We start from the raw sequence: 20,618 nt of genomic DNA, 5'->3' as shown, positions 1-20,618 counted from the left end.
CTTCATTTCTCAGATAGTTTTGTGGCAGGAATAGGAAAGGAAAGACAAATGCTAAAGTAAGATCATCTCAGATCAATGCACTGCACCGCCTCCAGTCTTTCAATCCTTTATTACACAGCACAGTGGAGACGAGACTGACTTGTCTTCCAAAGAACTGTGCTGCCTGCGGTAAGAATAACCGCTGAATTTTCAAGCAGGAGTTATAAAAGAAATCTGAATTCTTATTCCTTCATGTAATGTATTAAAAAAGCATTTCAGTCAAAAAATACACATTATTTCAGGTTAGACAGCAATTCAAACATCAAGAAAGCAACAATACCCTTGCTAGACTATCTTGAACATTATGTTCCCACTCTTGAATTTAAGTCACTAGCATCCCAGTGAACAGAAAAAGCAGTTAAGTGATACAGAGGACAGAAGAACTGACTTTCCAAATGGAAAGAGCTTATAACTAGACAATGATACAAAGATGTTAAAAAAAAAATAAAACCCACAGTGTCTGAAGGTTATGAACATTTGTAACAGGGACGTGTATTACAGCAAGAAAGAAATACATTATCAAGAAAGAGTCTCCTGATGGGAAAGTCTTATCTAGACAGAAGAGTATTATTCCAAATATCTTCAGCAAATTAAATGGATTTTTGCATATAGTCTGAACAAACCTGTGAGAATGCTTTGAGATCTACTCAATTCAGAAGTCTTTGGATCAAGCCATGAAACTGGCTATACAGTATGACCAAGCAAGAGCCAGTCAGGAGATGAAATACATTACTTGAAATATATTTTGAAACTTCTGTGGACATTCTGCACCTCCCTTACCCCATCCAGAGTGAACAGGTATCAATACAGCGGCATGTAACAACGAAATAAAGGGAACAAATCTGCCAGGCACCCTGGCAGAGCCCAAGTTAAGCTGACAATAAAATCAAAACATGCTGTTTGTTCTGTTGCCCATATTTATTCAATTCACTTCTTCTCTTTTATACCAAGATATTAACTATATGGTACCATTTGATATTTATGTAGTCATTACTCAAAGCCTGCATCTTCTTTGTAATAACAACTTTTAAACTTTTAATAATGTTCAGTACAGACATGGCCACTAGGAACCACAGTGGCAAACACAAAAGAGGGAGATTGTCACAGGCAGCAACAAGGTATGAGCTACACGCTGGAGGGACTCGAGAATCTCCCAAGATCCAGTGACAGGCAAATTTTAGTGGGAGCTGCTGGAGTCTTAACACTTAAAAATTCAACTACACAAACACAAGCACAGTCATGCACAAGCAATATCCCTGTGAGAAGTTGATCAAACATCTCTAAATGCCTTATTTGCCTTCATCTCATCACTTACATCTCTGGTGTGAGACAGAAGTGCAGTTTTGAGCAAGCGACATCAAGAAATAATTAATTCATCCAGTACACAGTTTTTCCTTCTTCTCCCAAATTCAAATTCTATCCCTGCCTGTCAGGAAAATTTCACTGAGGTCAAAGGAGATTCAAGTCTTCACCAATCAATACTTAAAGTCTGGGTATAGGAACATATTTTTCTTTTGAAGCCTGAAAGAGAAACTTCCGCTGCAGATGGGATCCTAACTTACCCATAGGTCAGCAGATCTTTGAAACCCTGACATTTTTTAAGTTTTGCCATTTGACATCTATTGAGCTCATATATTTTTCTACTTTTCTATCTTCCCTTTCCCAACTAGGCTCCATGTTGTTTGGACCCCTGGATGTCTTTGTAAATGAAAAAAGGAGGTGGTAGGGAAGGAAGAGATTATGTCTTTAAAAAAAATTGCAGTTTCTGAAGCAGCCTTCTTCAGAAGGCTCTTCTTTCATAAAGGGTGAATATATTTATATCTATGAATATCTCACAGAATAGAAGTTCTATCTGCATCACATATAAAAATAAAGAGAAATAAATTGTTAGAAATACTATATGTATACTATCTGTATGTATTCTCAGAACACACATAGTATTCTACATGTTCTGAGAATACGTATGGTTGTATTTGCATAATTACCCATTATTCATGACTGGTGTTTACCTACAATTTACATAGATGTATGATACTGTATAATATTGAATGAAATTAATATCACGAACAAGCATTTTATAAATATGTCACAAGGGCTGCATGAGGCATATAACACATATTTACAGTGATTTTAAGAACTACAGACAGTTTCACAGAGCTGTTTTATACAGAAATATCCCAACACCAATATCTTAACTGTCTTTTTACATTTTCAGTTTACATTCCCATAAATTAATACTGTGCTTATACCATTACAATTTGCTGGATATCTTGTATGTTATCTTCAAAATATGTTAACAGTAAAAGCATAATACAGAAATAGTGTACAAGATCTTAGTTCTAAACTACAGAAGCATACACACATCCCGACCTAATATGAAATGCATGCAAATGAAGACTATAAAGCATGAGATGTTATGTGACAAAGCTGGTGTTCAAAAATTATATTATTTAGAGCAGAACATTCCTTGTATCAAATACTGTCACTCTTTTAAGACATCTGATTCCCCTAAGCACAATATAGCTTACAAAGAACCACTGCAAATAAGAGACATACTAAAAAAGGTTTTTCTTAGTAACTACAGATGAGAGATTTCTAGATTCACATGTATTAAGTCCTCAAATATTAAGCAGTGTTTAGTTTCATAGTACTGAAAGACTGCCGGGGCATGGCATTCCATTACCTGCATTAGCAATTAGCTTGCATTTTATCAGTTATCCTTGAAAACAGTGGATTTAAGTATTGATGTCAGCTCAGCATTATGAAGGTACATTTATGAGGCTTAATGCAGTGAAAAGCCAGAGTACAGCAGCATCATTTAGCAAGGCTACAATTCCTTGCAGCACAAAGAATACATATGCCAAAGACAACCCAGTGTACAATTAATATTTATCATTAGCGATATTCACAAAAACACAGCAGTTATTAATGTAAACCCCCATTTACAAATCACTGATTTGCAAATATATACTGTACAATATAGGTTACAGAATTATTCCAGTTTATATAGACTAATAATATTTCTTACATGCAAATGTGCCTCTTGGATATTTAAAATTTCCAGCTATATGCAAAATAATTATATTCTTTAGTCACTACATTTTAGAGAAAATCAAAAGGACTAACAAACGTTAGTTTAAAGTTATTTTATCAAACTTCTCTAGGATTTTAACATTAGAAAAGAAGTTCTCTAGTCAATATTTTCACAATATTTTCTCCTACTGCTGCAGATAAAATAATTTAAGGAATACGAAACAATGATATATAGTACCTTACCCTTTCTACCGGTGAACCATAGCATGCAATGACGAAACATAGCAGTGGCAGATGGCATTGGTGTTAGTAAATGTGAATAAAAGGATAATAGCAGAGAAATGGTGACTGGCAGACAAGACACAGAAATGTAGATGAAAAGAATGCAAGCTTGTAAATCTTGAAGCAAAGCTCCACCTTTAAGCCAAATGTTTCCTCTAGTCTCCTCATAATTGAGTATTAACTTCTATTTGAATACAAACTGCAACCTTCTGACCAGTCTTGATTCTCTTCATACAGAAACGCATAATTGTATCTTGATAACGAAGATCGGAAACGTTTTGTAAGCACAACCCATAATCAGAAGCCCATTACTTTCTGCCCTTGACCGATTTGTTCTTTACATTTTTAATCTCCAAATCCTGCCAGAGCTACAGTCTCTTTCTAGCATATATGTATCCACTGCAGATGTAAATCCCTGCCTAACCTGCAGCACCCCGGATCCAGAATGTTCTCAGTACGCTCATTCATGCTGCTCTGGTGCCAAACATTTAAAATCATCCATCAAATACAAGAAGTGGGATCTATTATAAGAAAAAACAATCTCTGCTTTCAGCTCACCCTGAAAATGGAAGGTTTTCTGATCAACAGTTATTGTGAAGGTGCTGTCGTCCTCGTCGTCTATACCAATCACAGCTCCCTGTGAAACAAAGAACAAAATCCTGATAAGGCAAGCAGTGACATCAGCAGCACACACTCTATCACTACACCCCTGGAATGTAAAAAGCATTGAGAAATTAGAAGCCAGCTGAACACCGTAACGAGCAGAAGGATTCTCTGTCTGGTCGTGGAATGTAAGTCAGTTTTTTAAAAGACTAAATCTTTAGTTGCAGATAAAAACAGTAATTATTTGTACGACTGTGTGATTTTCTGGATAATAATATGCATCATTTACTTTGGGAGTGGAGGTGGCTATATACTACAGCCTCATTATAGTACATAGTAATCCACTATTCTCTACTACATTCCACCCTATGTTTTAAAGAGGAGTAGGGAGCAATACATTATAAATACTTCCCACGTATAAAAATATTAATACATAGATATTTTACAAAAAGAAGTTCTCAACCTATTAAATGATCTAATTTTCAGTCCCTAAATAAATATCAGCAGTAAGTCAACACAATATATCAAAAGCTGCTGTCTTCTAATTGCTGATGAATTATTAGAAGGAAATGCAAGTGAATGATAGAGTTAAGTTCATCTGTGCTCAGCTATTTACATAGCTATCGACATCTTCCTTCCTTCCCCCACCAAAACACTTAGCAAATAATGCAATTTCACTCAGGGGAGGAGGACATTTAAAAGAACCATTCCATGCCTGTATTGACTCCCAAGAAATTGCAACATTAGTTCAAAATGCTTCAAGTATCACGGACAGATTTACTAAGTTTCTCTTCTCTTGCAGCAGTCACAGCATTAGGCTCCTTTTCTGTCCTTCCCCCTCCCACAAAACAGAAAGCCATCACTGGAAAGCACACATATTTAAAGGGTAAATTCTGCCCTTCGTGTCCAAGTGAACAGCAAGTAACAGCAGGAAGAGCCCCTACGAGTCAATGCCAACGAGTGCTTCATTTCATTCAGTCAAGTATCATAGAGCAACTACAGAGCGGAGGGTTAGGTGAATAACCAGGCCGGCCCAAACATACAAATGTTTTGGGTACAGATTTAGGGGCAGGGAGACCTGAATCAACCTTGCTCATGCAAATACTTCATAGCCCCTGAATGAGGTTTCTGGCAGATGGTTCCAGCTCGTTTCTGGCTAAGCCTATCACAGGCACAAGAAGACAGAGTGGCAGCTACAGGTCCTGTTTAAGAATAACACCAACCACAGGTAATTCAAGGCGACACAGCAGGAAGGGGTAGCTCCAAACTGTTTTTTCCCCTTCCACTGCCAAGAGTGTATCACTTAACTCCTCCAAAGGAGTGTTTTCCAAATAGGCTTTTCTAGGACAGCTCTGCAATCGCTATAAAAGAGGGTCCCCAAAAGTACACCAAGCAGATGTAATTCTGAATACTTGTAGTGCCGGGATGCAACAACAACCAGATGACCAGCCACTACATTCTGATTCCTGATTCCTATCTGGTAATCACACAGTGTGCCTGTGACATGTCATGATGGGCCAAATGCATTTTGCCAGAACAATTTTTTTTAAAGACCAATAGATAAAATACATCTAGGACTCTTGTAAGTACATGTTTTGGTATGCAATAAAACAGAATATCACTACAAGTTGTACAAAGTCATAGTCTAGCTCCTCCTCATCAGCTACGTCAAAAATCTCTAAGTCAGACACCAAGAACACGACAAAAATATTTTCCTCAGAGTAACCAAAAAATACCAATTTTGGATCCTGTGGCTCATAACAACTAAAACGTTAACCTTTAGGTTCCTCTTCTGTATGTTTGCTAGCAAGACAAATGAGAAATTCACTTATCAACAATATATTCTTGATTTGAGGCTCTGTTGATCCTTGTTCTTCAGTCTTCTCAGAGTTCTCAGAACTCCTGACCCCAGTTTTTCTGGAACTGATGACTTATTGCATGTTTGTTTAGCCTCCTTAAGCTAAAAACATGCTTATAGGAGGGAAAGGCAAGCAGAGGAGGGGAAATTAAAATTAGTGGAACTGAAGCAAAAAGCAAAGACTACAATTCAAAGCCTTCTTCTAGCTGGTAAGAAAACACCAAGAAAAATAAAATTAGGGAATAATTAAACTACATATAAATAGTTAAATTAGAATGGAAATATAGATAAAACTACTGCAAGGCTAAAAAAGGTAAGACTAGGGCAACTAAGTCCTGTCTCCACCCAAAATGGTGGGAGGAAACTGAGAAGGAAGAAAATAGCATCCTCCGATCTCAGTACAAAGTTGCATAAAGTGCACACGCACTGATTTTAATGCTAAGGCAAAGCGCCTGAGCATAAGCATAGAAGATGCTTCTGTTGTCATGTAGAAAATACATATGGACAAGAAAAAGAAAAACCAGCATGTGAAAGTTTAAGTGTGTATTCCAGAAAGCTTGGTCAGGACCTAAGCACAGTACAGACTGCATTGATTCCTTTCTGAACACACCTTCCTAAATATGCCATGACACAGGACAAAAGACAGAAGATGAATCTTCTGGCCTATGAAACATGGTTACCAAATGAAAAAAGATGAGAAACAAGCTTTTAAAAAATCTATTAAAGGAAAAAGGAAGTATTTTTAGGCAAACTGCTTAAATTACATGTTTGTTTATGTTCACACCTACAGTTACAAATCAACAATTAATCTAAACAGAAAACCTCTTTGACAGAATTTCAGATTGCAGAAGCCCATCTGTTCTGCTATTGCTATGGCTGTCATCTGCCAAAAGAACTGCTTTACAACAATAGTAGGAAAAAAGACCCCTTCCTCCCTCACAAAAAAAAACAACACAGCTACACACACATTCAGAGAAAAAAAGTCAACAAATCTCAGGAAAACTCCAAAGAGCAATCTGGGGTGGGAAGGTGGCAGATGGGGGAAGAGAAAGGGACTGTTTTTTCTTAAATACAGAAAAAATGGATAATATAATGTTGAACAGATTGTTCGCTTGTAATATTCCTTAAACTGACAGGCTGAGGCCAACCTCCACACTGACAGGCTCACAACACTATTAAAGCGGACATGTTTTTTCAGACTAAATTTTTCCACACAACGCAAAAAACATCCTCATGAATCTGCAGGAATATAGTTTTGTAGACAGTGGTTTGAGTTTACATTACCTTTAAAGAGATTATAAATTATAATACTGATACATTAAAGAGGGGAAAGAAAAGGGCAGTAAGACACCTGGAATGCACATGAACGGGGACTCTCCGTAGGACTCCCAAAAGGTTATTGCAACCCCTTTATTAGGCCCATGGGAAGACGGGAAAAGATTTAACAACAGAAGGAAGGAATAAATGGGAGAAGAAGAGGCAGCGTTCTGCTGCAACATACATCAGACTGTGTGTCAGACCACAGAGCACCTTCCCTGTACTCCTCGTCCTTCAGTACTCGGAAGAGTTCCCATTCTCACCCGTTATCCTCCTGACACTCCCCTTCATCAGCTCTTCTCAGTACGGCTGCATACTGAACCAGAGAGCCTATGAGGAATGGGAATAAATATAGAAAAAGGTCTTATGCAAGAAAATTTCTTGCTAAGTGCATGCCCATAGGGTAGAAAGCGGGCACGTGCAAAGACGTCACATTCGCAGCACACCTCCATAGTGCCGCCTCAAGGTGCAACAGCAGCAGTCAAGGTTAAAAGTCCCAAGCAAAGTGTCTCAGACAGACAGCACTCAGCTTTCCCAGTCTGCATCTCCTCAGCTCTGTCTCCCCTATTTGTGTCCCCCCCCAGCTGAGATTTCAAAAATGTTGCCCGCTGGGTTCTTCCTGCCCTTTCCAGTCCTCCTTTGTTTCCCTTGCTCAGGCCTGACCACCTGCTGCCTGACATTAATACACAGCACTGCAATACGCTGAATGAAACACAGTCAAGTGGCAGCACTGAAGAATGTCCCAGCTGGCAGAACGGAGGACACAGTAACAGAGCAAAGACAGATCAGAAGGGCAGAAGGACAGCAGGTTTCTTACATCTTCTGTAGATACAGAACATAAATGTATATACATATATATCCATACACACACGCAAAGAAACAAGAACTGCAAACCACAACTTCTTCATAGCATATGTCACTACTAATCCATCTTACTTTGTCATATAATGCTTTTTTATCCATAAAAATGTAGCTAGCCCAGCATGCCACTTGACCTCTGACATTTTCCTTCTGTAAATATGTCCATTATTTCTGTATCTTAGAGAGCCAGGAAAGAAGTCCAAACCTCAGAATTCTCCTTGCAGCTTTCTCCACTAGGCCGTATTATCCACAGTAAGTCATTAAGCACCAAAGAAAACAATACTTACCCTGAGTCTAACACATCCTCGGCGTGATCCTCTCATCATTTTGTCTTTTGACTGAAACAGGAAAAAAAAAATCACCAGATTAACAAATTTAGTAAGAATTGCAAGAGAAAGTTAGTTATTTAAGACAACTGAGAAAAGCATAAAGCAGTTTGTTATAATATTTTATTGACTGATTAAATGAAACCGATACTGTTACAACAGAGGTTAGCTCTGACACAAAAGAGAAAACACCACCACGGTATGAAAAAGTAATCCTTTAGAAAATAGGAATACAATATCACACTTCAAGAAGTTTTGTAGATACCTTGACGAAACAGTTAGAAGATTCGGTTCGCACCTTTATGAAAGCAAGAAGAGGTGAAGAAAAAAGGCACTCAATAGGGAATACTAAAAACTGGCAGAGTACTGATATTACATCCTCTTCCTTTCTCTCCCACTCTCATAAAAGTGGCCGTATAACAGAATCCAGCTGTGCAGCAACAATTGTACAAATGAAATTCTATCTCTGTCAGAAAGTTCCCCATTCCAAACAGACACAAATTTCATGTTCAGACATGTTTCTATGTCTACTCATGAGATAGAAAAGTTATGGTTATGTTATCTAAGTGATAAGATCCCAAATCAGAAAACAGGAGTCCTACTTAATCCTGTGCTTCATCCTGTAGACTAGCCCACCTCACAGCTAAATTCCTGAAGCTCTTCTTTAGTATCTCCATTTGAAGCAATGACAAGGAAATTCAAAATCAAGACAAATCAAAACAGGCAGGTCTAAACAGCCAATTCACTGCTAGCTTGAACTTGTCGTGTCTTAAACTTTTGGCTATGCCCAGCACTGACATGGGTAGATTTTGTAGGCAACATTTTGCCAGTGTCACAAGAGTTAAGGGGCAATACTGGCAAGCCCATGTAGCACACACACAAATCCTTTAAGATAAAGAAAAAAGAAAACATTTTGGGGAACTCTATAAATACTTAGTTTTCTGATAGCACTTAAAACATCTTCTGGTTTTCAGTGAACTCTCCCTTTCTTTTTTTTAAGTGAGAAATTCCATGCCTTTGCTCCAAGGGCAGTCCTGTTCTAGTATAACCCCTTCTTCCTTGCCATCCAAATATCCCAACTACATTCTTTCAGGTCATAAAAACATAACTACCGCTGTAGTTTGATGACCAAGTTCTCTTGCTGTCAGCTACTGAAATATCCTCTTCTTTCCAACAGTATCTTAACTCTTCCATCTAGACAACATACTGATGTGATTATGACCAACTTACATTCACTTAAGCCATTAGGCAATGAAATCTTATTGATATCAGTGGGAAAAAAAAGACAGGAACCAGAACTATCAGACTTAACTGCAACAAATTATTCGTCATCTGGCCGCTCATTTGAGAGAGAAAGCTACATGGAAAGCATGAAGTGTCACAGCAAGTCCTATTGACTAAAGATAAATTAAAAATATAAGAGTCAGAATTTCAAATCAAGTTAAGTTTTTGCTGATCTCTAATTCAGTCAATTCAGTCTAATTTGTCAAAGAGGTTTTTTTTTCTGAACATTCAAACCCATGAGAATTAACCTACTTGTTTTCATGTCAGTACAGGTTAGCATCAAACAGATTTAAAGACCATCCATAATATATTCTACAGATGTATAATTTCTTTTTAGATCTCCTAAATAAAAATGTCCACTTAAGAAAGATTTTTAAAGGTTTTTTTTTAAAGTACAAGAACAGAAAAGGATATAGAAATAAATTACTCTAATATTTTTCTATTTGAGATTATATATACCTTACACACACCTCACCGAAGTATACTTACACGTATATTTTTACAGTTACTGCCATAAAGAGATCTAGTTCCTAAAATGGGAGCGCACTACTAAGAGCTTACTCCTCCCTCTGGTGGTTTCAGGAAGAAATACTGCCATAATCTTGACATGAAAGTAGATTTCTGCACTGAGGATGCAACTCTGCAGCAGATAAAAGAAGCCCAGCGAGATTACTGTGCTCTGAGAGTCCTGATGACACGCTCCAGGCCCTCCCATATGCCAGGCAAAGCACTCCTTTAATCCCCGAGCACACTCAGGGAACTAAATCAAACAAAAAGTGAAGGTAACAAAACATCAATTTGGTTTTGTCTGGTTTAAACCCCTGAACCGGCTAAGTGAGGGGAAGATGAGAACTAGTCCTACTGCAAGGGTAGGCAGAACCACACTGATTCAAATTATGCAGATTGACTATCATCTCAACTGCAAAAGATACTGTAAAAGCCTTAAGGGTTGCTTTTTCCCCCTTTTAACTGGATGGAAATTAAGTTTAAACATTACAATTCTTAATGTTCTTTAAAAAGATAAAGAGAAACTTGGCATAAGCGTGTCTCTTCCGGTAAAGCTGACTTTAAGACACAGAATCAGTTCTCAGCTTTCACACCGAACTTTAATTGGTTAATACTAATTATAATGAAGTGTTAAGTCTGTTCATTCCACCTAAGTGGAACACGGCACCTATCACCGTAGCAGCCGAGCTCCCGGTGCGCTAGAGCATGCGGCTGCCATCACTATCAGGGGTGTATTCTTTCATCAGAATATAGCAAAGCTTCCACAAATTGCTGCAGGAGAGTACTTTAAAATATACCTCAGTCAACATTTTAGTCCCTTCCCCCCCAAAAAATACGATTTTATAAAAAATATAATTCAGACAGCTTCCCCTTAAAGCACTAAGTTTTACCCTGTGGCTGAAGGGGAAAGAATTGGACAATTTTATCTCTAGTCTCACAGTGCAAAGCATGGGTATCCAGAACGTCCTACACTTGGTCAAGCATTCTTGTCCAAGCAATGCCATCCTGCAATCGCTTTGAGGAACGGTTCCATTTCACTGAAAAAAATCTCATATAGCAGAAAGACATGTTGGAATGGCTATTTAAAAAGTCACATTTTCCTTTCTTTTTATATACAAAGTTTTAATATACAGCTATTTTTTTTCAGTGATCAGTTTCGTAGCTATACAAAATGACATTTTCAATATGCTTAAGACACAGTGTACTGATTTTGATGATAATGGACTTGAATAGGTTACAAGCGGACAACAAGAGATAAATTCTAGCTGAAGCTCAAATAAGATTTTGCAAAAATGAACAAAAATATACACTACCACTGTGCCAGGAATGTAGATATCTGCTGAAAAAGTGGCCTTTATTAGTTTCCTTTTTACATCCACAGAGCAAAGCTGATGGACTACCGAACTGATCTAATATAAGGCATTTCAGGAAACCTGCAACTTCTTAGAGAAATTCAAATAATGCATGGGTCTAGCAAAAAAAAACCCACCAACCTTCATCTTTAGAATTACTACTATTTCAAGAGTTTTAGCTATTGCATGGGAAGTTTCAGATCTCAATATAAAATCCAGCTGCTGTCTGCCTCCCCAAAAGTTCTCAGACTCAAGTTCCGCTACTAGAAGTGTACAGGACATGAAGAGGTACATTCCTGACTAATACAGTGTTGTCAAAGAAATCTCTAACAGAAGTACACAGATGAGCAAAACTGTTTAAGTCATTTATTTCCTTTTAGGGAGGAGGAACCTGGAACAGGCTCCATATATAAACAGTGGTTTTGCAGTTTAACTGCATCTATAGGAGAAGACTTGGTGGGACCAGTTTCTAGAACAGCTATGGTTCTGCTCCAAATGCTAAGGCAACCCTCATTTCTCAAAGAGAGATAAAACCTGACAAATTAAAAACTCAACATGCTGTTCCCAGCCCACCGCTCCTCCAGGTCACTTGCAAGGGACACACCGCTCTCAGAGGAGGGATCTGTTTGAGCATAGGGACAGCTGTAACAGCTATTTAATAGCCAGCTCTGAGCTGTCAGTGCTTACAGAAGCACTACAACTTCTTTAACCCCTTTAACCATTCTGGGTCAGGTGCAATTCACTGAGGGACAAGGGGGACTGTAACACCCCAAAGTTGCTTGGGATCTGAAGTCCTCTAACTGCAGGTCCTGAAACTGAAACCAAACAGGTGCTGTTGGTATAGCTGAAGCTTTGACTTCTGTGGATATAGTCACAAAGCTGGAACCAAAACACTATTGCAGATAATTGAGGATGCCACAGCGGCACCATTAATTCCTAAAGCGTGATCCATGGATGTAAGAAAGGTGGATTTCTTCCTAATAGCTTGACAGTGTGAGAGGTGGAAGAAACTCATGTTCAGTAGGAATACACCCACTATGTTCAGAAAAAGCAGACAGTGTAAACCCAACCCACCATTAAACAGCAAGTAGAAGCAAAATTTTTAAAAAGCATTCAGCTTCTTAAGTGTTCAGAGTCTCAATTACATTAAATCAGTAATTTGATTTCAGTGCAAGTTTATATTCGCATATGCACTGACTGACAAGAAAGAAGGCTGCAACAACTGGCTTCCTAGAAGCTATGCACAAATTCAGGTTTGCTTTTTGTAGGGTAAGTGCAGGCAATTAAAGTTAACAGTGAACACCATAGGAAAAGATGCCTTATACAGGCTGTAAAATTTTCTTCACAGAATAAAATTACTCTCTAAACTTTATCTTCCCAAAATTCAAATTTCTCATGTTCAGATTATGTGTTAGATCCCAAACGATGCACATTACTCTTCAGTCTCCATATCAGTGGTAGAAGAGCAAGCTCGTATTTCAAGGGATTCCATGTGCATAAACAACACTTACTATTCAGCATTTTGGTTTCTTCTTTAATCAGGTAAATTGCAGTATGTTGAGCAATTTCTAATTACTCTTTCATAGCAAGCACCTATATGTTGGTGCTTTTAGCTGTCTTGAAAGAGTAGTTATGCAAATCTGTGAAAGGCTGCCGTATAGTTTAAATAAGAGCAAAACCTGTGGCCGAACTGTAGCCATGTATCACGCAGAAGTTGCTCTTTATGGGGCCCATTTAACCCTGATAGATGCCACGTAAATCTGAAAAAGGCAACAATTAATGATTCCTGACATAGAGAAGCACTACACTGCTTCTAGAATCATATGAGAAATTAATATATGAGAGGCTTTAATCGGATCCAATGTAAAGTTGTGAAAGATACAGCACAATCATAGGACTCTCCTTCCACCTCTCCCTCAAGAAGCAGAGCTACAGACTAAAAAGCCCATACTGGATACCTGATCATTATTTTGATCTTTTCAATTTTCTAAATACTGTCATTGCTATTAAAGCTCATACTGTATAATTTTAAAGTATTTTTTTAAAAAAGCTATATTCATTATATTGTCTCTCTCATCTGGTAATTCATGAGATCATTAGCCTCAGTTAGCTTAACCACTCCATTTGCAAACTGCATTGAGAAAAGATTTTGAAATACCTAGTTTTATACAAAGTTGTGACCTATCGGAAAAAAAGAACTTGATAGTCTGGATAGTCTGGACTTGATAGTCCAGATTGCTACTGATTTTATTTTGCACATCATATTAATAAAAATATGCAGTAGATGAGATTTTGCAGACATAATTCTGCAAGCAAACTGATTTATTACTGATGCTCAAATTTAAACATCTGGAACTAAGTTTTTAGTATTTTAGATTTGCATAACTAAAATCTTTGGATCCACAAGTAGCACATGATCTGTACATTACTGATTCACCAAACAGTCCCATCTTGATCTGGATCCTATATGAGCACCCAACCACATCTGTCAAATTATTGGAGTGGACAACATGGCTGACCTTGGGAGGACCGATGACACTCAATTCGGACTGCTAGTACAAAATTAACCCATCAAATATTTTGAACAGATCTGAACAATGAGAGTGAGTTTATATCAGACCAGAAATGTCATAGACCTGCAGTGCAAAATGATGATCAAGTACTGAGAGCCCTAAAACCAGACCCATAGTCTAACTACCAAAGAGAACAGAATTAATTCAGCATTGCTGAAAGCAAGCACGCTTTGTCCCCAGGCACATGGTGGAGGAGATGTCACACAGAGATCACCTGTATTTGTTTCCAGGAAGTAAGAACTGCTCAATTATTTGAGTGAATATACCCCCCAGGAGGAAAATACAGTGCCAGGCATTGAATCCTAGTCATCAAGTTCTAAGAAAAATATCAGATTTTGAAAATACTATGTGTCTAAAGACATTGGCATCTATAAAACTGTAAGGGGTCTTACGTTACATACATAATTGTGGTAACAGCTTGGTGTATCATTTGCAGTTTGTTGGATTTATTTCCCTCCCATTTAAAAAATCTGGTCTAGGAAGGCAGGAAGGGTTAGTTAACATGCTGGCTTGCAGAATCCTACCTCATTTGTCATCTAAGTCCAACAAACGGAGAAATACCTCTTCTCCCCCTCCCATTCCCCTATCCTAAAGGGGATAAAGCCTAACTGTTTTTACATATGATGAGGTCATATGTACATATGATGAGTTCATATATGATGAGATCAGTGAGTTTTTACAAATGATGAAAAAATAGTTCAGAGTTAAAAGATATATGAATGCTTAAGAATACTTTCACATTGTAAAACTATATAATGTTTATCATTTTGCTTAGGAGACTTTTCTGTTTATAAAAAGAAATGGTGCACTGGTGCATTAAAGGATATACAAAGCAAGGCCATATTTCCACATTTTAAAAGAGCAGTATACACTAAATATCAAATATAAGGCAAGTATAAAACCAGATGTTCAGGGTGACAGGAAAAGAAAGATAAATTGGTTTTGGCCACTCTACAGTTTATGGTTTATTCTTAGAGCACCTCAACTGCTTCTTCCTCACAAATGGTTTCACATAGGTTTTGCTCCTGAAAGAGTTCAAGCAGCATGTTTTACAAAGTAGAGTTTGATGAAATGATTAACAGAAACAACAGAATATTTAAATACAGATTAAACAGATTAAATTAATCTGTTCTTTAGGAATGTATTGATGAGAGAACCATAAAAGAATTGGAGGTTACCAAATTTTGTTTCAAGAATACACATTACAGAGTTGTCATATACAACAATTTTTTCTGTCAACCCTCATTCACTATACAAGGCTGCTATTTCAGTCTACAACAGTATGAGCAGTTCTCCTTTCAATATTGCCAGACATCAAAAATGCACGAAGGTTTTAAATATTTTATGGAAGTTATTTTATGGAATTTAAAAGAGGAAAAAAATGCACTAAGACCCAAAATTCACCTAATCTTCCAAATTAAAACAAACAAAAAAAGGAATCACTATCGCATGCAGACACTACAAACTCATTTAGGAAAACTGAAATTGCAGACTGACCTTCCTATCTACTGGCCCTGGTTTTAGCACTGTTTGCACAACTATGCCAGTTCAGCTTTCAATTTATTATACAATTAAAATATTTATTTAAAAAGTACACTTAAAACAAGAATTTTAAAAAGGTTATTCTGATTTTCAACCTTGAGGGTGTCTCTGGATTATTTCTACAAGATTCTCAAGGGTAATCAAGGCTATAGTTGATGTGTATTTAAGCCAGCACTGCTGCCAGAAAACACAAACAAAAAGCAAATGCCATTCACCTCCCTCTTCCACCCTAGCCATTTCTTTGTCTTCATGCTATCTTCTATCCAATGCCAACACACATTTTAATACAGCCATGCAGAAAAACAAACTACAGAACAAATTCAACTGAAATAAATATATATATATATCAGCAGAAAGTTATTTTTCAGCTGGAACCCAGCTCAGGGAACAACTTCAAAACTCCAGTGCTAGCAGAAGACAGAAATGAGACACTTGGGAGACTTTTCTTTTAAATATTGTCATCTCCTGCCTAAAGCTATGTCCAATTACACCCCATAAAAAGTGTAATGCTTCAGTAGACTTTCATGCACTACATAGGAAGACATACCTCCAAGAGAAAATATTGGTGGGTCCACAAATCAAAGAATATTGGGGGGAAAAAAAAGACACTTATGAAACCATTGGTTGAACTGATTCCAAATGGCATGCAATAATTTACTTCATACTTTGCCCTTCCAAAAATAAAAAAACCAACAACACATAAACCCAACAACAACATAATCATTCACTTTAAATTCAGGCAGGAGTAAGTAAAAGAAATACAATTGATATTACCTACAAAAATACCTAGACCTTGCAGAACTGAATTTGGATTTAAAAACTCTGGCAAGAAGAGAGACAGAAGAGATTTAAGCGACAATATCAATGGAACTGCATGCAAATTATACCATTTGCTGCTATCAAACAATCATTTATTAGAACAAAAGCAGGTAAGACAATGTTTGAACTATTAGTCCAGGTTTTACTCTCTGGAATATATTCATAAGTAAATATAAATAAATGTAATTACAAGTAAATTTGAAGATTTTTTTTTCTCTTTCATAATAGAAATTTTACAAGCATAAACTGCAGAAGAAGAAAGGAACAAAAAGCAAACATGTTGGCATTGTAAAAAAATTGTAAAACTGTTTGGAAGCGCGTGTGAGAAACATTTGCATTCATACTTCCAAGTAGTAGTACTAGCATTCACTGCAATACAACAAAGTATAGAGGAAGAAAGATACAAATTAAAACACAAATAAGTGAATATTACATTCTATTTTTTTCTTTGACTCAGACAATGTAAAACTTTTGCCTTGCTTCTTGAAAGCTGTTATCATGTCAGAAAAGCAAACTTAATTCATTTGCTTCTGATGCATGTATTCAACACACATTTAGGTTAACATTTAGTCAGTTTACCAAAAGACAAAGCACACTAATTTAGGGGCTATTTCCACAAGCCCAGTACTATTCTGCACTAACTCTGTTTGGATGTTTATTCCATATCAAGGGTACTTTTGTGCAGTCTGTTTTAAGCTACTTCCCAAGAAGACTAAACAGAACAGTACAAGGACACACCTATGAACAGATGTACTTTTCTGGATCCAGCTCTGATGGAAAATTCAGCTGCAAGAAAAGTTACTACCCTGCCATTTCGCACAGCCCCTCTGTCAAAAGTTAATGCTCATTGGACCTACTGGAGAAAGTGTTTCCTGCATGAGCATCATTTTGGATTGAAATGGGCTAGGGAGTCTGCAAGAGGTGATGAACAGGTAAGAGCAGATGAGTGAACCGTAATTTCTTCCATCAGCAAAATTGTTTCCAGATTGCGTATCTATACAGCCAGCTAGAATCTCACCCTACCCCACCCATGCATTACACTCATGGAGAAGAGCCAGTTTCGGGCTCAAAATCATATGGATACATGAGCAGAGTCATACTGTAACACAACTGTGTTGCTTCAGACTGAAACTGGCTCAGAGGGAACAGAGCTCATGACTGTCTATATCCAATCACATAGATGAGACTTGATTTGACAATACAAGTATACATATGCAGAATCATAGGAGAAAGCTGTAACAGGCCATTTCCCCACAGACATGATGCCCCCAAACCTGCTAACGTTCCACATTAAAGTTGCTTATTTACCACAGTCTTATAAACTACACTTCTGGAATTATTACTCTAAAGCTAAAGGTAGAGCTGAAAGAAACAGCATCCCACTGATATTAGTACTTGTGAGACATGTGGTCAACTGGGACTTGATCTGAATTCTCTCTCATACCCACAGTCCAGCTGACCATGCAGCCCTACGAGTGACTATGCCAGCACACAGGAAGAAGCGTGTATGCAGCAGGACCAGTTCTTTTGGCAGCTAGTCTTTGAATAGCTTAAATTCAACATGATACACACCCTTACCTACAAAAATGAATTCAAGTATCTAGAAAATGGCATAAGTACTTGACAGAAGTATGTGCGGAAAAGATAGCACGTGGATAAAGAAAGCATTCTAAAGTAAATGTTAACTGTAGGGTGTTGTTAGTGGTAAAGGCACACAGACTAGAGGAGGCGATTTGATTTCTTGACCTAAAGTTGAATTTCTAGGACAGGTAGTTACAAAAAGAGTTTTTAAAATTATGAACTAAAAGTTTGCATAATAACACAGAACATAATAAATCATACAGAGTAAAAGTGTAAAGCATATGCAGGGATACATAATCACAGGAAAGAATGAAAATTAAGAACTGACTGATTAAACAGGTGAAGATCGCTGAATGAAAGTCACTGCAATGATCAGAATGTTTATTGCATGCACATTCAGTAAATATCAGCACAGATTTCTATTTCTGTAACTGAGCAATTAATGTCTTTGCACCTTGGACCTTTACTTACATTATACTGACTAATTCATCTCAGCCAAACAGCTGACATTTGAACAGCCATTAAAAAGGAACTATAAAAGCACTTTTTCTTCTCCACTCACATTCTGGGTGGGGTAAAGCAAGGATTTTAAGTGTACATGAACTAAATTTGGTCTAGAGTCCTTAACTTGTTTATGTAGAGTCTTATAAACTTCGAGGGCTGGAGGTCAAAGCTCTTTCCTAGTAGAGCTGGAAATACAGATTTAGAAAAAAAGTTTTATATATAGTGCTTCTGTATGCATATACCTTCTCAGACAATGAAGAGGAAGTCATGAATGTCGCCCCACGGTACCCCAACTTATGTTATTCACCATAAATCTCTTATCATTTGTTTACTACTGGTAAAATTTGTCAGTGTTTTATCCAAACTGGCACAGTGACAGTAACTGCTCCATGCCTGCTTATCCGTGCGTGCATGCAGTTCTGCCAGTTAGGCTTCTAATTTTAAGGCATATGCTTGGGGAAAAAAAAGAAGTTGTACTGCTAAAATATTTATAATTTAACTTGTATTTTATATACAAAGCCAAACGAACTAGCAAGTCAGTATCCATCAGCAGTTAAGCAGCGCGTCAAGATGTCCTGGCAGCTTAACGTACTTTCAAAGTCCGCCTTTGAAAGTAGGAAGGGGTCAGCAGAAACAGGAAAGTAAATCTCAAATTGGGAAACAACCTGCTGCTTAGGCAGCGGGCGCGGGCTGCACGGCGGCAGCGTTTCTGTGCCAGGAGAGAGCGCAGCTCCTCGCAGAGCTGCCCGCAGCGAGCCTCCGGCGAGGGAGGGAGGCAGCCGCCCAGCCCCGGCGCGGCCAAACCAGGGTCCCGCCGGACAGCGAGGGGGACACGGGGGCAGCGGGACGCAGGAGCCCGAGGCCACGGCCCAGGCACGACCGAGCAAGGCCCCGCACGCAGCGGCCAGGGCGGCCGTGAGGGAACCGGCCGTGAGGGAACCAGCCGCGAGGGCGCAACGCCCGCTCCCGCCCAACGACCCCGCCCCGGGGACGCCCCCTCCCCCCCAGCGCCGGGCGCCAACAATAACAGCGCCGCTCGCCCCCAACGATAAATCTCCCAGCGCGGCCACCCCATTGGCTGCTCCCGCCGCCTCCTCCTTCCCCATTGGCCGCCCGAGGGCTCACACCGCCCCACGTCCCCTCCCCACCCCCACCCCCACCCTGCGCCTCAGCCGGGCTCCCGGCTCCTCGCCCGCCCGGCCCGCCGCTGCCCCTCACCGTGTAGTAGGAGAGGAGCCCGGCGTTGTAGTCCAGCACGAACCAGCGGTACTGCCAGCCCTTCATGACATTGGTCCATTTGCTCAGCGGGCCCTCCATGATAGACGCCATCTTAGGCACCGAACCGGCACCGCCACACACGCCCGCCCGTTCTGTGAGGGGAGACGGGGAGAGACACGGCGGCGGCGGCCGCCAGGAGGGAAGGGGGCGGGGCACGCAGCGAGGGGGGCGGGGCCAGGAGCCACACTTCCCCGAAGGGCGTGGTTTGCGCGCGCAGCGGGACCAGAGCAGCGGCGAGGCGGGGGAGCCCAACGGCCGGCGGGGAGGCGGGGCTTAGGGGGCAACGGACAGGCGGGCGGGGGCGAGGCGCTGCCGCGCGTCGTGAGGCGAGCGGGGCTGAGGGGAGGCGCAGGGGTCGAGCCCGTGGGTGCCGGCGGGGGGAGCCTGGCCCTGAGGCGGCGGGACTCCCCTCACGGTCACCTCGCGGCTCAGGGGAGGCAGGGGGGCAGGACGTGCTGGTGCCCGAGTGTGTGAGGGAGCAACATCCTGTCAGCTAAAACACTCTGGCGCCTCTTCGCCTCTTCGTTTCCCTCGCTGTTGTGCTTAACCCGGTGTCTCTCCTTTGTTTGCCTGTCCAGAGCTCCTCTCGGGTTTGCCAAGCCAGTCCCAGGGCCCTGGTCCCTCTCTCGAAGGAGCTACATGGCTGGGGTCCAGGGTGCATAAAAGAACATGCAGAACCTGAGATGGAAATTGCTGTCTTCTCTTGCACTGGAGTAACCTTTTAAGGCTAAAGCTTATTTAAATAGGACCCAGCTTTCCTGTGGACAGATCCAAGAATGTGGAATGAATTCCCCAGGAGCAATGGACAATCATAAATCTCTTGCTCCAGTGCAAGGCATGTTCTTTGGCGCTGGTCTGC

The 20,618-nt window shown here is 39.6% G+C and overlaps 1 protein-coding gene across 2 annotated transcripts in view; it reads right to left on the bottom strand.

Annotated features, from left to right (window-relative positions):
* The window catches only part of OSBPL9 (oxysterol binding protein like 9), a 72,454-nt gene extending 52,552 nt beyond the window's left edge, over positions 1 to 19,902 (bottom strand). For both annotated transcript variants that reach the window (XM_067301237.1, XM_067301238.1), the window contains exons 1-3: positions 19,700 to 19,902; positions 8,281 to 8,331; positions 3,913 to 3,991 (exon numbers count right to left, since the gene is read on the bottom strand). In XM_067301237.1, coding sequence (XP_067157338.1) covers positions 3,913 to 3,991; positions 8,281 to 8,331; positions 19,700 to 19,810 — 241 coding nt within the window. In that variant the 5' untranslated portion in view covers positions 19,811 to 19,902. The remainder of the gene's footprint in view (positions 1 to 3,912; positions 3,992 to 8,280; positions 8,332 to 19,699) is intronic.
* Positions 19,903 to 20,618: the final 716 nt, after the last annotated feature.

This window comes from Apteryx mantelli, chromosome 8 (genome assembly GCF_036417845.1).
Source record: "Apteryx mantelli isolate bAptMan1 chromosome 8, bAptMan1.hap1, whole genome shotgun sequence".
NCBI lineage: Eukaryota > Metazoa > Chordata > Aves > Apterygiformes > Apterygidae > Apteryx > Apteryx mantelli.
Note: the sequence above shows the minus strand (reverse complement) of the source record. Positions and strands in the feature narration are given on the sequence as shown.